The sequence below is a fragment of the Stegodyphus dumicola genome, chromosome 7 (assembly GCF_044657685.1).
Source record: "Stegodyphus dumicola isolate Sdum_Otavi_A_Nest chromosome 7, ASM4465768v1".
Lineage (NCBI taxonomy): Eukaryota > Metazoa > Arthropoda > Arachnida > Araneae > Eresidae > Stegodyphus > Stegodyphus dumicola.
The window spans coordinates 195,786,698-195,805,256 of NC_140774.1; the positions used below are offsets into that span (position 1 = coordinate 195,786,698).

The 18,559-nt window shown below is 34.4% G+C and overlaps 2 protein-coding genes across 12 annotated transcripts in view; one reads left to right on the forward strand and one right to left on the reverse strand.

Moving 5' to 3' along the window:
• Positions 1-18,559, reverse strand: part of LOC118185367 (uncharacterized) — a 295,900-nt gene that overhangs the window by 163,409 nt on the left and 113,932 nt on the right. The gene's annotated exons all lie outside the window — the stretch shown is intronic.
• LOC118189602 (uncharacterized) overlaps positions 8,930-18,559 on the forward strand; it is a 40,908-nt gene continuing 31,278 nt past the window's right edge. Inside the window, exon 1 of one of the 2 annotated variants that reach the window (XM_035360231.2) lies at positions 8,930-12,255. In XM_035360231.2, coding sequence (XP_035216122.1) covers positions 9,471-10,841 — 1,371 coding nt within the window. In that variant the 5' untranslated portion in view covers positions 8,930-9,470 and the 3' untranslated portion in view covers positions 10,842-12,255. The remainder of the gene's footprint in view (positions 12,256-18,559) is intronic. The other variant, XM_035360232.2, reaches the window with a different exon arrangement.

The window sequence follows — 18,559 nt, forward strand, 5'->3', positions numbered from 1 at the left end:
CCCTTGTCTCTAATTTCTTCTCCGAAATACCCACGGGCCCACCAGCGGCCGAGCGGTAAAGTCGCTGAATACTGGTAGTTCGGTCCGAGGTTCGAATCCCGCGAACGGGCTGGCTGCATGGGCGTTTTCGTGGTTTTCCCCATGTGTAACGTGTATACGAGCCAGTTTCCCTTAGAAAGTCCTCCACGAAGGTATCCCTCCTCTTAGGCAGATAGCCCTCGAGGCTTTGCCATAATCACACACACACACGGAAATAACCACGGTTTGGAAGCGTAATGGCAAACTGCACATTCAGTTGATCAATGTTAAATGAATTTCGCGTACTGCGCATGCCCAGAAGAGAATTTGGCGCAATTACGACTTTGCTAGAATTTTAAAAGAAGTAAATACGGTGCGTGGTTGATATTCTTTTATCTGGGCATAAACGAGATTTTGAAACTTATTATGTTGTAAGGTGCTTCATTACTTAGAGTGTAAATATCGCTTGTAAATTACGCAAATTTTCGTTTAAGAATGATTACAAAACAGGGAGCATTACAAGATATTAGCTGAATCTTTATTGATTATACTTCTGAGGAATAAAAGCAATTGCGTATTTACCATACATTCCATTCGTATATACTTTAACAAATTAAAGAATAAATCCAGTTTAAGTTACTGAAATGAATTCAAGGAAATTATTATAAATAATCGATATTAAACATAACGTTTATGAACAAAACAAACCAAAATAAAATGGTGTTGGTGTATTTAATTATGGCAAAGCACACGAGGGCTATCTGCCTATGGGGAGGGATGCCTTCGTGGAGGACTTTCTAAGGGAAACTGGCTCGTATACTCGTTACGCATGGGAAAACCACGAAAACACCCATGCAGCCAGCCCGTTCGCAGGATTCGAACCTCGGACTGAACTACCAGTGTTCAGCGACTTAACCGCTTGGCCCCAAAATGAAATGAAATAGAAGCAAATGCATTAAGCACAAAAAAATTTCGGTAATACTGCAATTGTAAACAGTTGATAAGACCTATATGACGTGCAGGCTTGTGTAGGGTTGCTTATACTTCCCTTAGTCGCCAGTATTTCCTTCTACGCCAACGGTAAACTACTGAGCATGCGCAGGATGCGAAATTCGTTAACATTTATCAACTCAATGTGTAGTTTGCCATTACGCCGCCTGGAACGATTTTATGTCATGTCCCTTTTGGCTTAGTTCAAGGAACCAGCAAAGTTGCCTTGTGCAATAGTTCGGTAATAATAACGAGTCGTATAGGAGCAAGTACCTAAATCTTTGTTTGAGAAATGACTTCTTGCATCTGTATTCATCGAGGGATTGTATCAATTAAAATCCATGTTATTCTTTTGAAAGCTGCTGGATTCCATCCTAAGAATATTTCGTAGCATAACTCGAGCAAAAGTGTGTCAAGCGTTGATGTTGGGAATATATTAGAAGATTTCTAAAACCGGAAACGCCTGGCTGTTTGTTTTAAATCTAAGTTTTTTATAACTTGTACTTCTTTTGTAAATACTACACTAACTGCAATATAGTTTAAACTACAGTACTATTAATCTTATCACGCGTGCTTCAAGTGTCAATTATAGAACATCACTATATTTATTTAAAATTGGTAATTGTAATAAAAATACAAACTTTTCACCTCCTCTATTTTTTTAAAGTTTATAATCTACATTACATCTTTCAAGCCATACTTTCGCGTGATAATATTACATACATTTCTAATTTTGGTTTAAAAACTGCGAATATGGCTTATAATGGTGTTTACAGAAATGGCTTCGCTCGCATTAGTTTGGATAAACATGAACACCAGCGGCTGACCGGAAAAGACCGTTGAACACTGATAGTTCGACCTGCTTCAAATCCCGCCGAACGAGCTGGCAGCAGGATTTTTTAAATTGCTGAAAGTGCTAGAGGGATATTTGGAATCCTAAAGAAAGGTATGCCTGTGTGCAGGACCTTTAAAGAGAAATTAACCTCTATTCACGTTACATTTGGGGAAAACCACGAAAAATTCCATGCTGGAATTTGAAACCGGGTCGAACTACCGTTGTTCAACCGTTTTACCGCTCGGGCGCTGGCGGGCCGTCGGTGTATGGCAGATTTCATGGTTTTCCCGATATGTAACGTGAAAACGAACCAGGTTTCCTGAAAAAGTCCACTACGAATGCAAACTCTCCTCTTGGCGTGTTTTGTCATGCCCATGTAACCTTAATTTTGATAAATAAAGCTCTAATCTACCGTAAGCACGGGGAGTTAAGCGAACCGGACCTAAGAGAGCCTTTTACACTCAAATATGAGTTTAATAGTTACTAACCTTTGAACCTTTTCGTGTGGGAAATAGGGGGCAATTTTTTATGTATTAGAAACATTTAGTCAGCTAATTTTATAGGAAGGAGCAGGGTAAAAAAAAAAAAAAATAATAATAATAAGAGCCTTACACTTCCTACTCCATATTAAAGAGTAAGTTTTAAATCTCCATAATTTACTAAAATTTCTCAAGACACATTTAAAGTAGTGAACGTGCACACTGTAAAAAGTTTAAACTGAAATGATACCAAATTCCATGCAAGTAAAGAACGACGGAGTATTTTACAAGTTTTGCACGTTTTTTAGGCGATTTTGCTTTGTAGTAAAATTCTTCTGCTCGGAATTTTCTATTTAACTTCAACTATACTTTTGAAAGCTTTTCACTTCCTCTATTTTTAATTATCGTCTGCTACTTCACAGTTTTATTTTCATGCAAAATGTCGCTTTTAAAGAAGCAATGAATGGATGGCTATGATTGTATTCTTTCCGAAGAAAATTATCCTTATCTAGCTACGAAAAAATGTTATAACAATTAAAGCTACGATAGGTGATGTTGCCAACAACAAAGAGGAAAAAAAAAACGTCAAAATGTAGCTTCAAGTGGAAAAATTGTTCTAAATAACGTATCCAATGAAAATAAAAAAGAATGTTTCGAATGTTGTAGTAAGATCTTTAATGTTAGAAGAAAATACATTAAGTCCACACAGTCGCAGAATCATTAAAATGCGCAGTGTCAACTGTGGACAAAGTGCTTAATGGCGATTTGAATCTTGAAAAGACGAAAAAACATAATGTGCAGTTCTCCACGACATATCGCCGAATGCAGAACGTGCAACAGAGTTCTTTATGAGAAACATTTATCCGGACAAAAATGGGAAAATGTTGTCAAAGTAGACGAATCTTGGGTGTACTTAAATGACTGCAATAGAAAGAAATCCATTTATTACCACCAAAGAGGAGAAAATAATTTTAAAACACGGTTCAAAGAATCTAAAAGTTTTTCTAAAGGATTTATGATTGTTGTTGGTTTTTCATATAACGGCAAATTAAAAGTAAAGAAAGCGGAGAAAAGTGTTAAGATAAACTCCACATATTATCAAATTTATATTTTGTACCCAATTTTCAAATATGAAATATCTTCTCTTTACATACAGTGCGATCAATCAGTTGAATTGCAAGACGAAGCAAGACACGTCAAAATGTACTGTTAATTTCTTGGACAAAAGAAAAACGAATCTGATGTGTACACCACATGACTTCCTTGTACGGAATATTAAATATACGCATTTTTTCTTGCATTTCATTTAAACTTATTGGATTGAATTAAATATACTTCGCCGACAGGGCATAAACCACAATAGAATAAATGCATTCTTTAAAATTCACTCTAGTATTTGTTTACCATAGCGACACTCTGGCGCTAGATTCACTTAACAGTATTATATTTCGTTCATATTATAACTAATAATGCACAAAATTTATATCATCTAAAGAATAGAATTATCTAATCGTTGCCACATGTTCTATTCAAATACTATAATAAAGCTAGAATGATGTATAAAAGAAATTAAGCAAACAAAGCAAAAAAGAAACAGTTTTTCACAGACAATTGAGTATTTCTCATTCAATTAATTCGGTTCTCACTTCGCGAGAAGGCAAAAAAAATAAAAAAATAAAAAAATAAAAACTCAAAATATCTATGTTAAAAATTACGAAGTAAATCTTAAACACTTATTTCCTCGAAAAAATTCCAGAAAGGATTAAGCATGATTTGATTGGCAATAATAAATGAAGGCGTTACCTTTGTTGTTGCGAAGCTAAGTTTCTCTATATTGGCAACAAATCCACTAGTCTGCTGTTTCAAATGTAAACAATCAAAGGCCGCCATCAAAAAAATTATTAGGCTTAGCGGTACTCAAACAACTTTAAAATTGTTTATAACTCTAAAAATATTGTATACAGATTTACTAAAGGCATCAAAACCTTAACCGGAAGATAAGAACAACATAATTAAATCATTTTTAAAGCAAAAAATGTACAATTTACGTTTGGTGCGGCCGATTGCAACCAAAATACGAGGTGCACATCTACATGTTATAGCAGTCATATATACAAAATTTCAACGTTCTGAGACTACTCGTTTTTGAGTTATGCGAGATACGTAAGTACGCACTTACGTAAGTATGTACTTACGTACATACGTTACAAAGACGCCACGAAAAATTCTCTTGAGAATTCATTTTAAAGCAGTTTTATAATTTTTTTGGAGGAAACGAGTCTTTTATTCTGTCCTTACGTACAGATATCACGCAAAAACATCGTTAAATTGTATTCGATAACGGTGAAAATGGATATTTTCGTTGAAATATGCTGCCTGAAACTTTTCGCGATTACAATACTTCCTTTTTACTTCGTACAAGGAAGTAAAAAAGAGCAAGAAACCGGGTATCAAGGCCATACCCTTCACTCATATCTCTACTAAATATCTTCAATGTATTTTTGCGGTTTTGGACTTTTAACACTAGATTGCCCAAGGAAGTAATTTTGACTGCTTTTTAAAAACATATATAATAACACAATTTCTTAGAATTTTGTGAATTTTTGTACAACATATAAATGCATTTATTAATAATTGAAGTTATCCCGTTCTTTCATTTCCGGTATATATATATGTGTGTGTGTGTATTATACCTATATTGCTTTTGACTGCTTGGGAAATTTTAAATTATCAAATGACTCTTATTATTGAATTGAGTTTCTTGTATGACCAGTTCGGCTCTGTATTGAAATAACTGTTTTCATTTTTTTTTATTACCGTCACATGATAACATACACAAGTACGTGATAAATTGTCGATTTGGGCGTATACTTGATAAATTGCAGTTTCTCAATAAGCTAAATTAGTACTTGTTATTCGAATCTCAGTGAGCAAGTTATTCTGAAACTTGTCGAGCCATATACAAGCTGTGGAAGAAATATCACGACCGATAACTTTTCCACTAGCATGTCACTCGCGAAAAAATTATTGGTAAAAAAAAAAAACAACTCTAGTTGGTATTATTACAGGAAACAAAACAGAACTACCCAAATCAGCCAAACAAAAGAAGGATAACATGCCTCGTTTTTCCACTCTGCTATATAAATCAGAGAATTGTGTTCTTACGATATATAAAAGCAACCCAAATAAAAGAGTATCTGTTCTAAGTTCTAAGCATAAATTTGTGAAAATGATAAAGTAATAAAAAATGTTACCGGAATCTATTCAATTTTATAACAGCACATAATTTGGAGTTGATACGACGGATCAAATGTCCAGAAAAAAATGCAGTAAAAGCTAGTTCTCGTAGATGGCCCCTCCAAATATTTTTCAATATTTTAGATTTGGTTGCTATAAATGCTTAAATCCTTTACAAAGAAACGACAGGAATACAAATATAACGGAAAGAGTTCTTCTTTCAATAAGCAGAACAGCTTTCCACCGAATACAGAGCTGCAAGACAAGAAAAAGTCATCAGAACATGAAGACTCACAAAGATCAACTGCAACATCATCAAATGCGACCCATTCTAACAAACGCAAAATTTGTCAAGTACGACTTTGCCACAACAACAACAACAACAACAACAACAAAAAATAAATAAATAAATAAATAAATAAATAAAAATAAATAAATAAATAAATAAATAAAAATAAATAAATAAATAAATAAAAATAAAAAAATAAATAAATAAATAAAAATAAATAAATAAATAAATAAATAAATAAATAAATAATGTGAAAAATGTCAAAAGTATGTTTGTGGAAGATGTACACATAAAAAGATTTCCAGTTTCATTTGCAAAAAATATACAAATAATGCATAAATAATTTTTTCCAAGTGAAGTAATATTTTTATTGTTAATATTTACTAATAACTTGTTATATAACTGTAAATAATATAAAAATATTAAAAATTCCATTTTAAACAAATTTCTTTACTCATTAATTATTCTTTCACAATGCAGTCATTTTGACTGCTTTGAGAAATATAGGTAAATACTAAGTTTCAGTCTTTGTAGTGTTAAAATGCGGGTTAACGTTTACCACAACCTCCTTAAACTTTGGAAAGCGGTACGAGAACAATGGAATAAAATACCTCTTCCGATACAACAAAAGGCTTGGAAATTACGGTGTACAAGGATAGTGAAGAATAAAGATTATCAAACAGAACATTTAAAAACATACAGTGGGTACAAAAAGTATTTGCACACATACATTTTTGTTCACAATTTATAAGAAAATGCATTAAGAAATACAAAAATTGGCATTTAAAAAATAGAATAAGCTTATTCGTTTAAATTAATTACAAAAAATACAATAATATTAATAAAAAACTTTTTTTGCAACCATATTAAGATATGTCAAAAAAGTATTTGCACACTCAACTCAACTATAGCAAATTTGCATTTTTATGCTATTATTTGACAGTCATCCCGCAGTAAATAACATACGTAAGACGACTATAAAAGGAGGTGTTGTCGAAACGTTGGCAGTTGATTGTCGATTTCAAATTGTAATGGCACCTAAGAAATCTGAATTGCCGATTTCGTTGCCAGAAAAAATTGTTTCTCTACGTGAAAATGGCCTAAGTTATCGAGAAATAGGTAAAAAAGTAAATGTTTGCTTCTCTACTGTTCGGTATATTATAAAACGTCATAAAGAAAGAGGATCTACATCAAATAACTTGCGCTCTGGACGCCCAAGGAAACTTTCACTGCGAATAAAGCGAAAAATCATAAGAGAAGCATCGAAAAATCCATTTGTTAGTGCAATTACTTTAGCCAATGATGTCGCTTCAACATCTGGAGTTAAAATCTGTGCCCAAAGTGTTCGAAATGTCCTGCACGATGCACACATTTATGGGAGATCTCCAAGGAAAAAACCTCTCATAACTGAACGAAATAGACTGAAGAGACTTGAATTCGCTAAGGAATATATCAATATGCCAATTGATTTCTGGAAAAATGGCATATTCTCCGACGAGAGTAAGTTCAATATCTTTAAATAGGATGGCAGGAAATTAGTTTGGAGAAAACCTTGTACTGCTTTTCATACCAGAAATGTGTTACCTACAACAGTTAAACATGGAGGAGGTTCTGTTATGATTTGGGGGTGCATGGCTAGCAAAGGAGTTGGTAATTTGTGTTTCATTAATGGGAATATGACAGCTCGAACTTATATTGATGAGTTGCGAGATAACTTGCCACAAAGTGCAATAAAATTAGGTATCAGTAATTCGAACTATTTTCAGCAAGACAAGGATCCCAAGCACACTGCCGGTATAACACGTATGTGGTTGCTTTATAATGTACCCAGAAAACTTGCCACTCCACCACAATCACCAGACTTAAATCCTTTGGAAAATTTGTGGAATTCTTTGGATTTAAAAATAAGAAAAATGAAGATTTCAAGCAAATCTGTCCTTAAACAAGCCCTTATTGAAGAATGGTCGAATACTGACCCTACTGTTACAGAAAATTTAATTAAATCAATGCCAGCAAGATTACAAGCAGTAATAGACGCTAAAGGAATGCATACTAAATATTAGTTATTTGAAATTTGCTTATATATTTTATTTCTTTTGTATTCATGCAGGTGTGCAAATACTTTTTTGATACGAGATATTTTAATTTTGTTACAAAAAAGCATTGTTATTTATATTACTGTAATTTTTCTGTTTGTTTTGGATGATTAAACTTATTCTGATTTGGCAATACAATTTTTTTTTTTTTTTTTTTTGTTTTTGTTTCTCAATGCTTCTTTTTATGAATTGCAAACAAAAATGTAGGTATGCAAATACTTTTTTTACCCACACTAATAAATTAGTGAATTATTTTTCATGGATTGGTTTTGCACTTGATTTGCTTATGCTTCTGAATTTAAATGATATTGTAGATTAGTTCGAGAATTAAATCTTTTATATGTTTATACATTTTTTTTATATATTTAAAAAAAAAAAATTTGGCTTTAAATTTGCTTTTTTACTTTTATACGTGTTTGTTATTTGCTTTTTTTACTTTTATACGTGTTTGTTAAAATTAAAATTTAAATTTGTTTAAATTTATTTAATTGAATTTGTATTTAAATTAAATTTAATTAAATTCAATTTATTCTTATTAAACAAAATTCCGGTAACACATTTCTGTAATTACAATGAAAATCGTGTAAAATATGCGAACAGCACAATCTGTAATCTAAATCCAAATAAATGTGTACATGTATTTTTCACTGGAAAGGAGAGGAGGGGTGGCTGCATGGGGGGGGGGAAGGCTGAAAACCGGAAATCGGAGATCGGCTCTTTTTTCCAGAAGTCTATGACCTTTACTACTATAAATCTCTTTCTCCCTTGGACTTTCGTTGGTAGGTTCCTGAAAATCCATAACAAAACGGAAAGATTTATATTTATTAAAAAGCAGTTTCAGTAAGAGAAATAGATGAAGCGTTGCAAGTGGCGTCATCTCGTTGCTAGAGAATTTCTTATTCGGATAAGCAACTCGTACTGGCAGTGAAAAACATTCACATATAATTCTTGTAAAATGCAGTAAATAAAAGAGTAAAATAAGTAAACGTAAACGTGAAAATATGTACTAATCCTATATCTTGAATTTCGCCGTAGGGCATGAGCTCTTGAATACGCAGGTGCATTAAAGTAGAAAACTAGTACATGAAAATGTAGAAAATCTTCTAAAAATTCCGATATAATGAATACAGGGAAAAGAGCTGGACTATCTGTTCTATGCAAAGCATTCCTTACTCCCCTCAGTTTCGCTTATCAGCGGTAAACTGTGACCTTGAGGAATATAGATTCTGCAGCTGGCCGAAGTGCCAGTTCATTCTTTTGTTTAACCCCCCGGCGACGCGATCCGCATAGGCGGAGCTAACAGGAAGTACTCTGACGTCACTGCGTTGCATCAGCTCTGATTTCCCGCCTTTAAAACAGGAGTTTCATTCTCTGGTACCAGGCGCTAGCTGCGTGGATATCCCAAATTAATTTTATACGTTTGTTTCTTAGTAATGTAAATATTTAAAAACATTTGTATATATATAGAGAGAGAGTTAGTCAGTTTACGTTTTAAATTCTATATTGTAAAGTATCGTTTGTGCAATATGGCTTCTTGCGCTGTAGCAACGTGCCGCAACACTTACAGAAATACGAAAGGACGAGGTATCATATTTCATGCTTTCCCAAAGAAAAACTTACTTTTGACGAAAAAATGGCTACTTCAGTGTCGAAGGCAGGATTATGTTAATGAGAATCACGCAAGAGTTTGCAGCGAACATTTTCTAGCCAGTGATTATGAAGATGACATGAGAAACCGTTTGCTTGGGTTACCGCAAAAGAAGTTGTTAAAATCCGATGCTGTGCCGACAGTAAATTTACCGTGTACAGTAAAAGAAATAATACAGGAAAGGAAAGGGAAGAAAACAGAGAATATCAGGGAAAAGAAATCAAAGCTAAAGCAGATTGCTTCTAAAACACAACACCGAAGTTTAAAGCGTCCAAAGAAAATTCATTCTGAGGCTGAATACGAAACTGATGCTGACAATAACAAATCAAATGTGACTTCTGAAAGACTACACCAAAGTCCAAACAAAATTCTTTCTGAGGCTGATTATGAAACTGAAGCTGACAATAATAAATCAAATGTGACATCTGAAAGACTCCACCAAAGTCCAAAGCGTCCAAAGAAAATTTATTCTGAGGCTGAATACGAAACTGATGCAGACAATGATAAATCAAATGTGACTTCTGAAAAACTCCACCAAAGTCCAAAGCGTCCAAAGAAAATTCATTCTGAGGCTGAATACGAAACTGATGCAGACAATAATAAATCAAGTGTTTCTGAAAGATTCCACCAATGTCCAAAGAAAATTCATTCTAAGGCTGAATACGAACCGAATAATAAAACAAATGTGACTTCTGAAAGACTCCACCAAATTCCAAAGCGTCCAAAGAAAATTCATTCTGAGGCTGAATACGAAACTAATGCTGACAATAACAAACCAAATGTGACTTCTGAAAGACTCCACCAAAATCCAAAGCGTCCAAAGAAAATTTATTCTGAGGCTGAATACGAAACTAATGCTAACAATAACAAACCAAATGGGACTTCTGAAAGACTCCACCAAAGTCCAAAGCGTCCAAGGAAAATTCATTTTGAAGCTGAATATGAAGCTGATGATGACACTAATAAATCAAGTGTGAATGACTCTGAAATAAAACTCACGAATGACGATAGAAATATCTCTGAATGCCCTACGTGTAAAGATAAACAAGAATGTATTGATAATATGAAGGACAAAATAATATCCCTAGAAAATCATATTGAAGTACTGAAAAATGAAAAAAAGAAACATTTTGTAATGTTTGTTCAACGACAAAAAGAGTGGACAACATCTAGAAAAAAATTTCTAGCAGAAATTCGGGAATTAAAATCTCAGATAGCGAAATTAACGGGAAAAAAAAGCACAGACTAGAGAATTTTGAAAAATGTCTAAAGCATATTTTTACAAAGACACAGATTAAAGTATTATTACTAGAAAAGAGAAGAAAAAAACACATGAACTACTAGTGAAGATATTTCACGTTGCATTGCCATAAGAGCTCTGGCATTTAAAAACTGCGATTGTTGGAAAGAAAAAAATGGGAATTCTATTACCTAGTGCTTGCATATTAAAGAGAAGATGCGCTAAATTTTTGTGCAACCCAGGAATTCAGAGTAATGTTCTTGCAGTGATGAAGGAAAGTTGCCAACATTTGAATGCGGAAGAAAATGTGTTCTCAGTTTTGACGAAATGTATTCAAAGCTCCGTTATGATTCAAAACTGGGCCAAATTCTCGATCCTTTTTCAAAAAGTGCAGTTTGTCTCAGTCAGAGGCATTATTCTACAGTGGAAGGAACCTTTTTCTTTCTTTCTTTCTTTTTTTTTTTTTTTTTTTTTTAAATCTTTTAAATTTTAACGCTCTTATGAAGAAATAACCTCTTTTTTTCCTCTCATAAAACATTCAGTCATCTGGAGTAGAAGTGAAAGTCATAGTATCTGACTTCCAAAGGATCTAGTACTTTGTGGAAAGAACTACAGATATCGATTAATAGTTTTTGATTTCCTAATCCTGTTCTGAGAACGCAAAAAATATGGATTTTTGAAGATTTAGCGCGATATCTCAAATTACCGATAAATCACTTTTTAGATAAATGATTTGTTCTAGAAGACATAATTGTTTTCAATAAATTCTCATTTTGGCTTATACCAGGATTTTGAATCATCATGTGATGTTTAAATATATTTCACCCTCTACATTAATACAGGATACACTTGAACGTCTTTTTAATCAGCTTCGAGATCTTGGTAGGTCTAATGACCATGCATCACTTACTGAAGTTATACACCACTTACAACAATTATTATTCGCTAATAATAAGCCACCAAAATTATCTTCAAAAATGGGCATTTAAAGAAAGCAAAAATATCGATTCGAATTTAGCATCATAATTACCTGAAATGGCTTTGAAGATTGACGAAGAATATTTGCTTTTTCCATTAAATATTGTTGATGATTTGATATGGAGTTCATAAAACAGCCATCATTAGGAACAATATCTAAAAATAGAGCTGATGGAACAATATTTCATTTCAGAATGGATTAAAGTATTGTCTTTAAAAGGCTTGCCCGCACCTTTCCATTCACAGATATACATAGTTTACAAGTTTGAAAAAATATTTTGTGCAGTTCTTTATGGAACTTTTATTGGGATACGTATCTTAAAAAGAAATGCACATCTTTTTTCCCAAAGGAAAGCAACTCAAAAGGCAAAAATGTGGACTCCTTCGAATTTAGCGGCCAATGAATGAATTTTACACAGTTTGTAGCTGCAGTGCGACTGTGTAAGTAAGTATTTATATCATTTGCATTTAAATATAATACGTTTTAGTTTGAAATATTTTTGCATGACATTTTAGAAGTTAATAGTTTAAAGCATATTTCAGATAAGAATTAATTTTGTGAAGCACTTACTTGTTAAAGTTATTCTAATTGTATTCTTTGTAACTAATTTACTATTCAGTTTTGTACTAGCTGAGCATTTTAGATAAATTATAATAGAATAAAACATCAAAGTAATTGGCATAAAAAAGGACATTCATCCTTAGCCCCCACTTTTGAAAAATTAAATAATTTTGTTTAGATATTGTGAAGAATATTGTTTTATGAAAATTAAGACAACAATCTTGCATATTGTATGTATTTAAATGCAATGTATGTAATATAGGTATAGGTTAGAAAATTATTTTAAAAGTATCTGCTGTTACATTGAATCGGAAGAGATACATTCCAGTGTAAAATGTATAATTAGGCAAAAAATCAACCTTAAATTAGCAGAAATTTTGAAAAAAAAAAAAAAAAAATTTCAAAGCTTTCAAATTTTATATTACGCCCAAAAGGGCGTTTTTTTTACCGTTTTGTGAGTTACTTTTATTTATTAGATATCATGTTCTTCGCACTTAAAACCATAAGATTCAGTTCAGCAGCAATATCACAAAATATTTAAAAACAGCATATCTTTAGAATTTCCGATTTTTCAGTCATTTCATTTCCTTGAGTCTGTTAATAAAAAATTCGTTTTACAAAAACTTTGAAATAGATAATAAAACAAATTCGAAATTCAAAACTGTTTTTTTTTCAGAATGCTAGAAACATTCATACATTCATGTAGATTCTTCATTGTTTAGTTTCTTTAAATATAAAGAGCCCACCAGCGGCCGAGCGGTAAAGTCGCTGAACACTGGTAGTTCGGTCCGAGGTTCGAATACCGCGAACGGGCTGGCTGCATGGGCGTTTTCGTGGTTTTCCCCATGTGTAACGTGTATACGAGCCAGTTTCCCTTCGAAAGTCCTCCACGAAGGCATCCCTCCCTTTAGGCAGATAGCCCTAGTGTACTTTGCAATAATTAAATACACACTCTTTAAATAAAAAACAGGCCGATAATTTTTGGTGGCTAATCAAACTGTATTTCAGAGGAAATCAAACGTAAGTTGTTTAGCAGAAGGGGGGGGGGAAATGTCATATATGCATAAAACTACGCCAATCTATGTTTGCTTTTTACTGAACTTTAAAAAACTGTTATAGTTATCTTCGAAGCAGTCATAGAATTCTCCCAGTTAGCACGCAGATTAAGAAATGATTATTAATAAATGTGCTTTAAAAATAATCCTGCAAGTTTAAAAAAAAAAAAAAAACTCTATGTTAAAATTTTAACGTTTAAAAAAACGCATTTTTTATCTATTATTTAAAATTATGAGTAAGTATTATTAACTTTTTAAACGTTCAATGTAAAATGTATACCTCCAAATTATAAATGTCTATCGTCTCTTCCAAATTATAGCTGTCTTTCACAGAGTTAATTTGAAACACTGGTTAAGGTCATCATGACTACGTCATCACTTCTCAATTCCTGTTTCAGGGGGGGGGAAGCTGTACGAGCCGTGTAGTCTGGAATGAATTGGTCGCGAATACGAGTAGTAATGTATGTATTAGTGCTAGAAAAATTTAAATGTGCTTTAGCTTAAAAATGTCCAAATCTTTTATTTTACTTATTTCTTCCGTCTTCTTAGCATGCCTTCGCGGTGTAGTGGTCAGTAAAACTTATTATCTTCTTTTGTATTTATTAGTCTTATAAGGTATTTCTCCCGCCTACTTGACATGCCTTCGTGGTGTAGTGGTTTGCACGCTGGCGCGTATTCGAGAGGTCCGAGGTTCGAGTCCCGGAGAGGGCATAACTCATTTTTCACATCTCCTGCTTCGAAATAACCTAATGCCTGTACATGATGAGACAGAATGGTTTGCAGTATACTTTATATTATTTTATTTTTTAATATAGTATGCAATTCAGCGTCGTGTACATACAGTACACTTAATTAAATATTGTTAATGTCTTTTAAAGAACAATTCATTAATTATATTAGTATGCTGTATGATTATCTGTGCCGCCTAATCGGTATAATGGTTAGCGTCGCAGACTGCCGTGCCGAAGGGCCGGGGTTCGAATCCCGGAGGTTTAAAAATGTATAGTATCCGTGCGGTATGGGGGCACTCTAAATATGTGGCGAGCCGAAAGTTCTCTGGAGAGGTTGGTGGTAGGGGAAGTAGGGAGAGAGACTCTTTTGTTTTTATGGTTTCAGCAGAGGAGAGAGAAGGGAAGTCTACTGTCTTGCTCAATGTTACAAGCTAAGGCTCTGCCCAACCGGTATAGTGTTTATCGTCGCTGAAGTCAGTCGTGCGTGACTGCAGAAGGGCCAGGTTCGAACCCTTCAACACTGCAGTCAGCAACGTTAACTGCTATACCGGTTGGGCGTATTGGATACTACTATACCGGATGGATGTTTGTAAATGTATAGTGTCCATGCAGCATGAGGGTACATTAAATATGTGGCGACTCGAAAGTCCTCTCGAGAGGTTGGTGGTAGAGGAAGAGGAGTGGGAGACCCTTGGACCCGTCCCCCGGGGAGTGCTCTCCATCTAAATTGGGGGCGGAACTGAGCTGTCACCTGTATAGTGCTGAACGCTGTTGCCAACGACAAGCATAAATTTGTGCTCCTTGCCACGTGGAATTTTGTACGCTTGGGTTGACAGTAAGCATCATTCCTTAGATATATAGTTAAGTCTAGGGGGTGTTGCTATAGGTCAGACAAGTGATCTGTTAGCAACAACGGTTATCTGTTTTAAATGGCGGCCGTTACTACTAAAACTTACTTCTACTTATTACTTGTACCCGCGGTTTCGCGAATCCGCCGTATAGCCTGGAACGAATTACCCGTGGATACGGGTATACTACTGCTAGGAATTCTATTAAAATCAATCAGAAACATTCAAACTCCATTAATAAATTTGGCCACAAATTTGTTGAGTTAATAAACTATGTATCTCTTCACAAAGAAATCCCTAATTCTATTTCAAACTATTTTTTTTTCACTCGAATGTGAAATAATAAGAACAATGAAAAAACGCTCAAATGTGAAAATACCATTATAATAAATTATGCTTTGAATTAAGAATTTCAAAGTGAGAGGTTTTTTTCCTCAATTTGATAACATCACTGTTTACTTAAGCTTCATTACGTAAAATACTGTTAAATTATAAGGCATTTTCTCCCCCTTTTCCCCATGCCTTCTTGGCATAATTGGAAGCATACTCGACGCGTATTCGAGTGTCCGGGCTTCGAGCCCCAGCGAGGGCACCGCATATTTTTCACGTCTCCTGCTTTAAAAATAAATAAATAAATAAAAAACTACTGATTCTGCAAGTGGCGCCCGAACTAAAATTGTGGTGGACAAATAATTCGTTAGGATTTGGCGATTGTGTCCCCTCATCCCCAGCTGCCCTTTAAAGGGGGGTGCCATCATGGAGTACTTGGTAGCATACTCGACGCGTATTCGAGAGGTCAGGGTTTGAGCCCCGGATCCCTATCCGGGGCTCAAACCCTGACCAAACCCTGAAAAAAAAATGATGGCAATTTATTCTACAAAATCAATTGCCATCATATTAATTATAAAATTAAATCATGAAAATTTTGTTATTATATTAGTGATTTTTAATTCATTTTTTCATCAACCCCCCTTCCCCTCAATGTCCTCTTCACCCCTAAGGTTTATATCGAACACTTCAGAACAACCATTTATAAAAATAGAACTTCAATTAACGTGAGCTATATTAAGAAGGAAACGATAGGTTTTTTATAATCCTAGTGCAAAAAGGAAACAAAATTTTCGTCCTTAAACGTTACAAAATATCAAAAATCAAAAGCAACGATTCACTGTGTTTTAAAACTATATGACGAGCGTGGGTATCTTGATATCAATCAAAATTTTGGATAAGGGTTTCGGAAAAGAAAAGGTCATGAAAAATGTTTAACTGGGAAATTTGTTGAGAAACTAGATCATATATCTATTTGGCAAGTTGCTCCAAAACTGATGCTACCAAAATAAACTTTTCATCGAATGAAGAACGGTCTCCATTTAAAATCTTATACCAGAACTGCGACTCCAAATATGAAAATGGTCAGTAGATTAAAGTATAAAAATCTGATGTATGTTTACAGTTGTTTACACCATATGACTTCCTTATACGGAATATTAAATTATACTCAATTTTCCTGCATTTCATTTAAACATATTGAATTAACAGTTAACGAATTTTGAATTAAATCTACTTCGTCGATAGCGCGTAAACCTCAACAAAATAAATGCACTCTTTGAAGTTCGCTGTATTTATTTACCATAGCGAATCTTCGCCGCTAGGTTCATTTAACAGCGTTACATCTCATTCATTTTATAACTCAGAGTGCATAAAAATTGTATCATTCTGAAGAATTACCACAAGTTCTATTCAAATACTCTAATATAAATCTAAAACGATGTATAAAAGAAATTAAACAAATAAAACAGAAACAGTTTTTCTCAGACGATTCAGAGCCGCTTACCTAATGCGCATGCGCTACTAAATTAATTCAGTTCTCACTTCCCGGCAAGTCAAAAATACATAAAAATTCAAAGTATTTTCATTAAAAATTGAAAGATATAAAAAACATAAAACACCAAGTACATTTAAAACATTTTAAAAAACTTTTTACAATTAAAATTACCGTTTCTACGCAAAAACAAGCATTTCGGCCAGCGGGCAGAAAGGCAGATTTTTCGGGGCACAGTTTATTTTTGCTCTCACTCGACAAAAAAGACACTGAAGGCGTAGAATCTGACTTAATTTGTTGTGGAAGGTATGCTGAGTCAATATGTGGAATAATTTAATACCTTAAAATGATAACTGCATAATGGATTAAGCATGATTTAATTCGCAATAATAAAAGAAGACGTTACTTTGTTGTTGCTAAGCTTAATTTCTCTAGATTGGCAACAAATCTACTACTCTGCTAAGTTTCAAACGTGAACAAATATGGCTGCTATAGTAAACAAAAATTAGGCTTAGCCGCACTTAAAAAACTAATAATTATAGTGCGTGTAATAAAATGACTCTGAGAAATCTGCATGTGATTGGCGATGGTGCTCTACGTCATAACTTGGAGAGACTTTACTATGTATTTAGAGAGATGACACTCGAAGGAGAGACTTGTAGACAGACGTGGCCGAATCGAACATAATTTTTATTGCTGGACGCGAACTAATTATCGAAATACATTTTTCATCACACATGATCATGGGCACAATAGTAGCCCCACAGTTTATGTAGAGAATCACATTTTAGGTAACGGCGGCGTAGTTAGCAGCACGACAAAGGCATAGAAGTAGCATCTCGGGTACAGGACAGGTGAAGTTAAAGCGCACAGATTTGTCGGGGTGCCCCAAATGTCAATTGCTGCCCAACTGGTATAGTGGTTAGCGTCGCTGACTGCCGCCCCGAGGGGCCCGGATTCAAATCCCTGAGAAGACGTGGATGTTTGTTAATGTATCGTGTCGGCAAATATGCGGCGAGCCGAAAGTCCTCTCGTGTGGTTTGGTGCATGGAGGTAGGAAAGGTTACTTCCTACCTCCATGGTTTGGTGGAAGGGGGAAGGGGTGGGAGACCCTCGGACCCGTTCCCTCCTCGGTCCTTCAAAATTGGCGGCGGAACTGAGCTAAATCTCCCGAAACTTTCTTGACTCCTCCTCACCACTGGATCTTGCTCGCAAGAAGCACATTTACACATCAATATTAAGACCCACCCTTACATATGCCTCCCCTGCATGGTGCTCTGTTCCCCCTTCCGTATTAAATAAACTTCCAAAACAACTACTTACGAAACAAGTACTACTTTTGGTTTTCCAAAACAACTACTTACGAAAAGTCACAGGAGCCCCCTGGTTCGTTCGCAATGAACAGCTACACAGAGACCTTAAACTCCAAAATCTGGCGTTATTCATCAATAAATTAAATAATAATTTTTTCAAGAAAGCCATCAGCAACGCGGAGGTAAATTATTCTGACAATTTTAAGTACGAGCTCCTAGAAATTGACATCAATTTAAGGCCCTATGCAACCCACATTTATCGGAATCCCCCATAAATACTCCTAACTTCTGCCAGCCAATTTTTGAAGTTTCAAAGTATAACTTCTTCATTTACACTGGCCTGGGCCACATCTACACAATCTTCCTGCAGTCCCTTATCAAGGTATTCCTGCGAAGCACTGTATGTTATGCCTCTCCT